Raw genomic sequence first — 11,649 nt, 5'->3', positions numbered from 1 at the left:
CTCTCTCTCTCTCTCTTGTTTTCTGGGCCCCAATTTCCACAGGATGATGAGAAGGAGAGCCAGTGACATCTATACACACAATGGTTGCATTACAGGGGTGGATTGCATTATATTCCCTGAGCTTAGGGAACCCAAATCTTTTATAATGGATAATGATCAGGCTTGCCTTTGATCCAGAGGGAGACATTTTTTTGTTTGTTTGTTTTTGAGACGTTGTTTATATTATACTCGACAGCAAGCATGTCTTCTCTTAATTCTAGAAGGGACAATATCTCTGTCTTCCAAAACTGTAAGCAAACCTGCCCTTGCTCTCTAGAAGGACACTATCTCTATTATCCAAGGCTGTTTACTATACAAAGACCTTTGAAAAGATAGAACAAGGAGTAGTCAGTGCTTCTGCTGGCAGGTAATACATACAGCATTGTAAGATAATGGAGAATCATTGCCCAGTAAATGGAGTAGTAAACTAAATATAAAGATTGTCAGATTTGGGGGGGAAATGCACTATGTTACTTATAGGAGGAACTCCTTAAATATGAGGACATGAAAAGGTTGAAAGTAAAAGGACAGAAAACAGTTGTAGCGTATAAATACTAAGCAAAACAAAAGGTGGTTAAATATAGTATTCTTCAAAGCAAGAGGCATTACATAGCATAAAGAGAGATCATAATGTCAGAAGAGTCAACCAGTGAGGGAGATAATACAATTATATGTGTGTATGCTCTCAACAACATAGCTTTAAAATATATAAAACAAAAAATTGAGTTAGCTATTAGTGATATTAGGCCAATTAGATATCCTTATGAAAAAAGATAAGTCTTAACCTCTACCTCACTACATACACAAATATAAATTCTAGATGGGTTGGGGATTTACATGTGAATAGTAAAACAATAAAACTTTTTAGAATAAGGCATAGGAAAAGATCTTCATGGCCTTAGAGAACATAAAAATTTCTAAAATAGGAGATAAATCACATAACTATAAAGATAAAAAAATGCCACAATGCAAATACCCATTCACCAGAATGGCTAAAATGAACAGAGATAGATGTTGGCATGGGTGTGGGGCAATTGATATTTAATCTGCTATTGGTGAGAGTGTAAATTGGCTTACCATTTTATAAAGCTGTTTGGCAGTATCATAAAGTTCTGAATATATGCATATCTCCTAACCTAGATTTTCCAATCCTAGTCATAGACCCAACGTAAGTTCCTCTCTCAAGAATATGCCCAACAGAAATGCAGATGTTTACAAAAGGACATGTACATGCATTTTTCAAGTAGCAGCACAGTTCACAACATCACAGTGAACAAACGATGCGGTGTACATTGTTATTCAGCAGTGAGAACATGATCCATCATTATATGCAAAAACATGAGTGAAGTTTTCAAACATCGTGCCTATGGTGATGATTATAATAGGTATGCTGATTTTGAAAATTCTTCAGTATGTACAATTGTGATTTGTGTACTTTTCTGTACACCAATAAAATATTTACATAAAAAGTTGATTGGAAGTTCTGTGCATTGCAGTTGAATTTTCAACTGTTTTGTTTCCTTTTAGGGTGGTCTTTCAAGAGCCCAGTTATTTAATTGTTGAATTGCCAGTGTCCAGTATTTTCTTATTGCCAGGCCAATAAGCCTGACAGTCAATATTTTCTTACCCGGGGTGGGTTCTCAGTTTTCTGCTTACAGATGTCCTTGGTTTTTTAAATCTACAGTTGTCAAGTTCAAACTGAATAAATCTAGGGTCTTCTTCTTAGTCATATGGCAAGTAGGTGGGAATAGGAATTTTGAGGGTCAAACATAATGAATGAATAACACAATACTTTCTTCCAATTTATTAATTAAGCTTTCAACTGTCACCTGGGATTTAAATTTTTATTTTAAAAATTACATTTTAAATATCCAGGTTTCTTATTTGTTATTTTTTTATCCATCTGCTCTTATTTTTCATTCTTTTCTCTTTTTATTTTATTTGTCCTTCATTTTTGTTGAAGTGACACTGTCATTAATCTTTTGAACATTCTAAAATTCTTAGTTACTAGTCTTTACCAGACAATTCTGATATATATTTAATCTGGTGTTAATGGGATTTTTTGTTTGTTTTTGCTTTATATTTCTCCATCTATTTTCCTATTTAAATTACCATTTCAATATATTTGGTGAAGAGGAAATTACATCACTGTATGAATTTACTGTGCTATCTTCATCTGATTATTTTCTAACTATATTTCGTCTCCTCCTTTTCTGCCTTCTTGTGCTTACCTCTCTCTAATGCTTTATGCTTCATTGAAAAGAAAACTATATCTTATAATGGCTATTCTGGAGTCCCACATTGTCGAGATTGTTGATATTGCGTATGCATTCACAGAAGTAATGGGTGGCTTGGTTTATTCTTAGTAATGAATTTCTGTGAACTCTTGTCACTATGGGCTTGCCATAAACCATAAATCCATGCAGTTATTCAATAATGGCTCTCAATAAGACAGCCGTCATCTTCTATTTTGCATGGATTACATTTGGGGTTTATCTTAGATGTCATTACTACATAGGAGCAAAATGTCACCAGCACTGTCCTCAAGTATTAGGCCTATAGCTTCAGCCTCACTCACAAATTTGTATTTCTGTTAAGGCTCAGGTTTGTTAAGATATTTATCATACCTCTAAGTTTTCTCTCTGTTTTTTTGTTTTATTGTTGTTGTTTGTTTGCTTTAATTTAAATCTGTGTTTGCTATATGTTTAGAGCAGAGGGGATTGCATCAATGTAAGAATTTTCTGTACTATCTTTAGCTGATTATTTTTTAACTGTGTTTTCTCTTCCTTCTTTTTTCTTTAGGACTTGTGTTAATTCCAGGAGCGGCACTTGGCCAGCTTCTGGGAGGCATCATTGTTTCCAAGTTACATATGTATTGTAAAGGCCATATGACATTTGTAATAGTTACATCTGCTATATCGCTTATACCGGTTCTGTTTATCATTTTTGTACATTGTAATCCAATACCATTTGCTGGGATCAATGAAGATTATGGCGGGTAAGTATAATTTTATGTACTACATATTTACATTCAAACCCAACAATGCATTTCTCAATTAACAATTATTTACCCAATAACTCTTATATATGTTTATCATCCTTGGAATTATTGAACATGTAAAAGAACTATAAAGCATAGTTTCACCTTTCATATTAACGTCAAAGTTATAATAATGATAGCCTATGATGTGAGTGCTTATGCATTCACAAAGTACCAAAGAAAAAACACATTGAGATGATTCAGAACCTAGAAGTAAAATTCTGTATTAAAGTGTCCAGCAACATGGAGACAGTACAGTCTGTACAAGCCAGTCTTACTTTTTGTTCCTGACTTGATATGTCTGCTTTCTTATAGACATCAAAGAATGGAACTGAAGTACATCTGAAAGTATGCATGAGTAATGTCTCCTTTAAACTAAACATGCAAAAATTCAAAGAATGAGGTAGAGGTTGATGTTAAATACAGGGAAACCTAATTGGAATTGGAAACCAAAGGACTGAGCAAGGAAAACAAGTAAAGAAAATAAGATTTCCACTTGTAACTACAATGGAGTAACTTATGGCAGACCAATGCTCCCACTGAGAATAACTATAAAAGTTGAATAAAAATTTAAAAGATTTTTAAAGGCATCAGAGGGTTGCTTAGACAATTAGGAATTTAAAAGCCAAAATCCTGGGAAAGGCAAACCTTAGAGAGGAGAAGCAACCATCTGCAGTTTTTTCCCCCTGAGGATATTTGCTAAGTCTGGATATTGGCAAGAAAATGAGAATTTGGGCAAAGGGTGTAGGCAGAAAGCATCTACTAAGGTGACAGGAAACCACCACAAATTTTTGACAGACCTATGAGTCTAAAGAGACCAAAATTAGAGCATGGGTCAGGGCAGGATATCAGAGAGAAGAGAGATAGACAGGCGATTCAGCCCTGCTGGGTTTTCACTCCATCCATTTACTGAATTAGGAAGCTAAGAGGCTGAAATCAAACAGAAATCTTGTGAAAAGCAGAGAAAATTTTCAGCAGTATTGTGATGCTCTTTACATAATAGATTAATATGCTAGGGGGTTTAGAATGTGCTGGGGAGAGGAGGTGTGGTGAACACATTGTTCTCAATACACCTGTAAGGCTAAGACCTAGGAATGAGGCCTTTCTAAAGTACTGTAGTCTAGCTAGGAGTTAACTTGGTCTGTATCTGGATTGATGTGGCCATCCAGTATTCTACCCAGCAACAGAGAGAGAGAGAGAGAGACCCAGCACACTGAATGAAAGATAATATACAGTGCTGTAAAGTGTCTTAGGCAAAGGTCTTGTATTACAAAAAAGAAATTACTAGGCAGGCCAACGACACAGTCAAAAACTTTGAGACACGACAGATGAGAGAATAGATGCACAGGGAATCCAGATATTGAACAACATGGGTTAGAACTGCATGGGTCTAATTGACTGTATATTTTTTTCAATAAATATACAGTCAGCCCTCCGTGTCCCTGGGTTTCACATCTGCAGATTCCCAACCACAGATGAAAAATAGTAGTACATATTTAGTAAATAGTAAAAATACTATTTTTCATCCACAGTTAGGGATCTATATGTCCGTAGGGCCAAGTTAAATTATATGCAGATTTTTCAACTGTGTGGCGCTTGGTACCCCTAACCACCTGCCCCCTGCATTGTTCAAGTGTCAGCTGTGTGTGTGTGTGTGTGTGTGTGTGTGTGTGTGTGTGTGTGTTAGGTATGTATATAGTTTAGATATGTCTATAGTTTAGATATATCTGTGTACCTATCTATACCTATATATCCATTTATCTATACTGCTACCTATTTTTGTATGGTCTGCAAGCTAAAACCTAATATAAGATTTTTATATTAGTAAGGGTTGTGAAAAACAGTAAAGAGTAGGACTTCTAGTTCTTACTCAATATGTAAAGAGCTTATAAGTCATTACTTCTGTCCTCATGACAAGAAGAGTTGAACAAATTAAAAATTACCTCTTAGATTCATCAGACTTGCGATCACAGGGCAAACTGCTGCCTCCCCACCCCCACAAAAAAAAACAAAAAAAATGGAGAGATAGGTAAACAGGGACAATTGTAGTTTACTGGGAGCAGAAGCCATTGGAGCTAAACATTAAACTGTAATTGATCATTTATGGATGTGGAGCCTAAACTAACTTGAGAGTTAAAAATTCCTGAGGGCCCAGTCTTAGGGGAACCCCCCACTTTAAGGGTTCTTACATCTAGGTGCCCCCACCAGGTTTTGACACTGAAGTTGGGAGAAAAATACTCTTGTGTTTTGGGCAGGGGGAGAAGGAGAGTAATCATTTTGAAATATGCACCAGAGAAGTCTGCCCTCTAACAAAAGCCCACTTCCTAGGGAAACTACCAGAGTTTCCCTTACCAAACTTTAGAAGGGGGGACAATTAGACCAGTCATTCCTTCTCCAACCTTCCTGTCTCACATAAGGGAAAGAAAAATAAAAAACTAAGTAAAACTTATGAAGGTCACAGCCTAGAAACTCAAGCCCACTAAAAAGCCTTGTAATGTCTAAGATTTAATCACAAGATTATAGAATGCTTCCTCTCTACAATACCATCACATCAACATATCTCTAGTATAATGAGAGATAATTACAACTGAAAGAGCTGCAAAACACACTATATTTAATAAAGAGTTTCTAGGGAAACCCAAAGACAAAAGGGAAGTCAAAATGAGGATAGCCCAGAAAACTGAGGCCTCTGACACCTATGATTACAACAAATTTTAAACACAAGCTAACTCCTAGACTGATAAACATAAAACCTCACAACAAAGACCTATTTATTCTTAGTTCTTATTACCTGATACATAATGTCTGGCTTTCAACAAAAACTTTACAAGGCATTCTAAGAGATAAGAAGAATACAAACCAAAAAGACAAAGCAAGCATCAGAACCAGACTCAGATATGGCCGGGCAGAGATTTTGGAATGATAAGACTGGGAATATAAAATAAGTATGATTAATATGCTAAAGGCGCTAATGGAAAAAGTGGACAACATGAAAGAAAAGATAGATAATATAAGCAGAGAAATGGAAACTCAAAGAAAAACAAAAGTAAATTCTAGAAAGCAACAACACCAAATACTATAACACATATGAAGAGTCCCAATCTTAGGCTCATTGGTGGACTGGAGAAGACTAAGGAAAGTCAGTGACTTTGAAGATATGTCAATACAGATAAGAAGATAGTCGAACAATATTTTTAAAATACTGAAAAAAATGTCAACCTATAATTCTATACCAAAACAGAATATCTGTCAAAAATGAAGGAGAAATAATTTTAGACATAAAAAATGCAAATAATATTCGACCAACAGACTTACAATACTTGAGGTGTTGAAGGAAGACTTTCAGGTTAAAATAAAATGATACCAGATGAAAATATGAAGTACACAAAGAAAAGAAGAGCAAAGGAAATGATAACTACAGAGGTAAATTTATTTCTGATGTAAATCTCTTTAAAATAATTTTTTAAAACAGATTAGCATGCAATATGGGTGTATATGAAGTGCTTTCATACCATATGTTGGTAGACTATGTTAAGTTAAAGAAGTATACTACAAACTTTCAAGCAATCATTAAAATAATAATGAGTCACAGCTAATAAGCCAACACAAGTGTTAAAATAGAATTTTGCAAAAATATTTGTTCAATCTCAAAATAAGCAGAAAAGAGGAAAAGGAGAACAAAGAAGAGATAGGACCATTAGGAAGCAAGTCGAAAGAGGATAGATTCAAACGTAATTATATTGGTTCTCACATTAAATGTAAATGGTTGTACTATCTTATTTAAAAGACAGAGAATCTCTAATTTCATTTTTTTTAAAAAGGAAGACCCAACTACATATGCTGCATAAAAGAAATAAACTTAGAATATACACACAAGTAGGGTAAATGTAAAAGGGTGGGTAAAGATGTATCATGTTAATAATAACAATAATAAAAATAATAATAATATACCTGGAGTATAATATCAGACCAAATAGATTTGAGGGCAAACAATATTAGAAGGAATAAAGACTTATTATATACTGTAAGGTGGTTAATTAATCAAGCATTCATAACAATCCTGTTTCTTAACTTAATGAAAGAGCTTTAAAATATATGGAGCAAAAACTTCACACTGCAAGGAGAAATTTAGAAATCTGCAGTTGTAGTCAGATATTTCAGAATTTCTCTCTTAATAATTAATAGAAATAGGCCAAAAAACAATGATGATGCAAAAGATTTGAATAACACTGCCAACTTGACTGACTTGACATTTGTAAAACTTTTCATCTAACAAAGCAAAATGCACATTTTTTCAAGTACACATGAAACACCAAAGTAGATAATATTCTGTAAAACAGGTCTCAGTAAATTTAAAGGATAAAATCAAACACTGGAATTAAATTTCTGACCACGATGAAATTAAATTAGAAATGAATTAATTTAAAAAATTTCTGGGGAAGCCCCAGATATTCAGAAACTTAATAGCAAACATCCAAATAACCTGTGGGTCAAATAATTTGTTAAGAAGGGAAATTGAAAAATATTTTGAAGTGAATAAAAATAAAAACACATAATTAAATTTGTGGAATGCTGTTAAAGCAGTACTTAGGGGAAGATGTATAGCATTAAAAACCTGTATTAGAAAAGAAAAAAGTCTTAAACCAATGACATTTGCTTCTGCCTTAAAACTGGAAACATCAAAGCAGACTGATCTCAAAGTAAGCAGAAGAAATGAAATAATTGATATCAGAGCAGAAATCAATGAAGTAGAGATGAGAAAAACAATGGAGAAAATCAGTAAAATCACAGGTGGTATTTTGAGAAGATTGACAAAATTGCTAAACCTTTAGAGCAGAGGTTGGCAAACTTTTGAGACAGAAGAGCCGCCAGGGGTCAGCAAACTGCAGCTCGAGAGCCTCTGAAGTAAAATTGAAAATGAAAATAAAACTATCATAGTTTCATTTATAAAATGTTAAAAGGATATGATTCACATAATGGTGATAATGTAAAAATATATTTATGGCTATTAAATAATTTTTAAATTGTTGTGAGGGACGGGATTGGCTCTTCCAGGGGTCGGCAAACTTTTGAGATGGATCGTATCCAAAGAGCTGCATGTGGCTCATGAGCCACTGTTTGCCAACCCCTGCTTTAGAGCAAGAAAATTACCAATATCAGAGCTAGAGACCTGATGTGATGTTAGTGTAGATTCTACCAATATTAAAGGATAATAGGACGATAATATGGACAACTTTATGCCCATAAATTTGACAACTTCCATGAAATGGATAAATCCCTCAAAAGATACAAACCCACTTAAAAAGAATTAGGTAATTTTATAGTAAATAAATCAAATTTTAGTTAAAAATTTTCCCACAAACAAAACTCCAAAACATTACTGTGGAATTCTACCAAACAGTTAAAGAATATGTGATTTTACAAAAATTCTTCCAGAAAATTGAAAAAGAATGGATATTTTCCAACTCATTCTATGAGATTTGCATTATCATGCTATCAAACCAGACTCATAAACATAGATGCAAAAATTCTTAACAAAATTTCAATAAGTTGAATCCAATAATATATTAAAAGGAAAATAAATTATGATCAAACAAAATTTATCATGAAGATGCATGGCTGGTTTAATATTTGAACATCAATCAATATATCCACCATATTAAAAAAGTAAACATGAAAATAAAACAACCATATATTCTCAATAGATACCAAAAGAGCACTTGATAAAGTACAACATTGATTCCTGATAATCTAGGAAAGTAGGAATGGAAGGAAATCTATGAAAATACACAGCTAACATCATACTTAGCGATTATTATGGAATGAATGTGTGTGTTTCTTCCTCCCACCACATTAATGTGTTGAAGCCCTAATCCCCAATGTAATAGTATTAGGAGGTAGGGCCTTTAGCAGATAGTTAGGTTTAGATGAGTTCATACGGGTGGACCCTCCATGATGTGTTTAGTGTCCTTAGAAAAAGAGAAAGATACCAATGCCTCTCCTCGGTTCTCCATGTGAGGATACATACACTGAGAAGTTGAAGATATGCAATCCAGGAAGAGCCCAAAACCAGACACCAAAGCTGCCAGCACCTTGATCTTGGACTTAGCCTCCAGAACTGTGAGAAATAACATCTGTTGTGTAAGCCACCCAGCTTATTATATTTTGTTATAGCAGCCTCAGGAGACTAAAGGATAAAACACTGAATGACCAGGAACACAATAAGGATGTTTACTTTGAATACTACTAGATTTACATTGTACTGGAGGTTTTAGCCATCACTGTAAGAAAAATAAGTAAAAGATGTCCAGATAGGCAAAGTAGAAGTAAAGCTGTGCTTATATGAAGACAATATGATTGTCTACATAGAAAAAAAAAAACAAAAAAACCCCCAAAAAACAAAATACACTATAGCTAATAAAATGAATTTAGCAAGTTTGCAGGATACAAGATCAACATACAAGATTATGGTATTTTTATTTACTACCTACAAAAGAGCAGAAAACAATATTAAAAATAATACTTTTAACAATAGTATCAAGAAAAATACTGTAGAAGAAAAGATCAAAATACAGGAATCTATGGTATTTATATTAATACTTACAAAAAACTGGAAATTTATATTAAACAAAAATATCATCAATCATTATCAAGATAAATAAATACGATAAAAGATGTGAAAGTCCTATACACTGTTTGCTACAAAACACTGCTGAGAGAAATTAAAGACCTAAGCTTTTTGTTTGTTTATTTGTTTGTTTTTTTACTATTAATTTCAGGTGTACAAAACAATGCAATAGTTATCCTTTTCACCCCTCACAAAGTGACAACCCTCCTCCCTCTATCCACTGCTCCCCCCACCCCCGATATCATACATATCTATTACAATTCCATTGACACCATTCCCACACTCTACTCCACATCCCATGACTATATATGTATTAAATTATAGTTGACATACAATATTATTCAACAGCAGCTTCAGATATACAGTGCAGTGGTCAGGCCTCTACACCATCCATAAAGTGGTCTCCCTAACAAGACATGAGACCATCTGGCCCCCTAAAAAATATTTACAACATTATCGATTATATTTCCCAAACTGTCTTTCCCTCAGGCAATATTGTAGTTACCAATTTATGTTGTCTCGTCTCTTCCTCTTCTTTCTCATCCCCACCCCCGTCCCATCTAGCAATCATCAGTTTTTCCTCTGTGTCTCTGAGACTATTTCTGTTTACATTACTTGTTTATTCAGTTCTTTAGATTCTACATATAAGTGAGAGCATATGGTATTTGTCTTTCTCTGACTGACTTATTTCACTTAGCATAATGTTCTCTAGGTTTATCGATATCATTGCAATTAGTATGATTTCCTTCTTCTTTATAGCTGAGTAACACTCCATTCTATAAATGTACCATACTTTCTTAGTCCAGTCATCTACCTATGGGCATTTCGATTGTTTCCAAGTCTTGGCTATTGTAAATAGTGCCTCAGTGAACATAAGGGTGCATATATTTTTTCAAATTAGTGTCTTGGGTTTTACTGGATAAATACCTAAGAGTGGAATTGCTGGGTCATAAGGCAGTTCCATTTCCAATTTTTTGAGATACCTCCATACTGGCTGCACCAATCTGCAATCCCACCAACAGTGCACCAGGGTTCCCTTTTTTCCACAACGTCGCCAGCACTTGTTTTTTTTTTATTTATTGATGATGGCCATTCTGACCAGTGTAAGGCGGTATCTCATTGTGGTTTTTATTTGCATTTCCCTAATGATTAGCGAGGTTAAACATTTTTTTATATGCCTGTTGGCCATCTGTATGTCATCTTTAGAGAAATGTTTCTTCATATCCTCTAACCATTTTTTAATTGGTTATTTGGTTCTTTTGGTGTTGAATTGAATGAGTATTTTATAAATTTTGGATATTAACCACTTATCAGATATCTCATTGACAAATATCTTCTCCCATTCAGTAGGCTTCCTTTTTGTTTTATTGATGGTTTCCTTTGTTGTGAAAAAACTTTTAAGTTTGATGTAATCCCATGTGTTCATTTTTTGTTTTACTTCCCTTGCCTGCAGGGATGTATCAGTAAAAATATTGCTCAGGATAATGTCTGTAAATTTACTCCCAATATTTTCTTCTAGAAGTTTTATGGTTTCAGATCTTACATGTAAGTCTTTAATCCATTTTGATTTGTTCTTATGCATGGCGTAAGGAGGTGGTCCAGTTTCATTTTTTCACATGTGTCAGTCCAATTTTCCCAGCACCATTTATTAAATAGACTATCTTTACCCCAATGTAAATTCTTGCTTCCATTGTCATAGATTAACTGTCTGTATATGCATGAATTTATTTCTGGGCTCTCTATTCTGTTCCATTGATCTATGTACCTGTTTTTATGCCAGTACCATACTGTTTTTGGTTTTTTTTAAGATTTTTATTGGGGAATTGAGGGAATGGGAATAGACAAGTTACTGTCCTTTTGTTCTTCAGTCTAGTTGTGGAGGACGTTGCTTCACTGGCCCAAGTTGGCACCATCATTGCGCTCTTCCCGGGTGAGGCAGATC

General features: G+C 34.2%; 1 protein-coding gene across 1 annotated transcript in view; it reads left to right on the top strand.

The window, feature by feature from the left end:
• The window catches only part of SLCO6A1 (solute carrier organic anion transporter family member 6A1), an 87,105-nt gene that overhangs the window by 42,592 nt on the left and 32,864 nt on the right, over window positions 1-11,649 (top strand). Inside the window, exon 8 of the mRNA XM_019664012.1 lies at window positions 2,842-3,037. Coding sequence (XP_019519557.1) covers window positions 2,842-3,037 — 196 coding nt within the window. The remainder of the gene's footprint in view (window positions 1-2,841; window positions 3,038-11,649) is intronic.

The sequence above is a fragment of the Hipposideros armiger genome, unplaced genomic scaffold (assembly GCF_001890085.2).
Source record: "Hipposideros armiger isolate ML-2016 unplaced genomic scaffold, ASM189008v1 scaffold_414, whole genome shotgun sequence".
NCBI classification, from domain to species: domain Eukaryota; kingdom Metazoa; phylum Chordata; class Mammalia; order Chiroptera; family Hipposideridae; genus Hipposideros; species Hipposideros armiger.
Note: the sequence above shows the minus strand (reverse complement) of the source record. Positions and strands in the feature narration are given on the sequence as shown.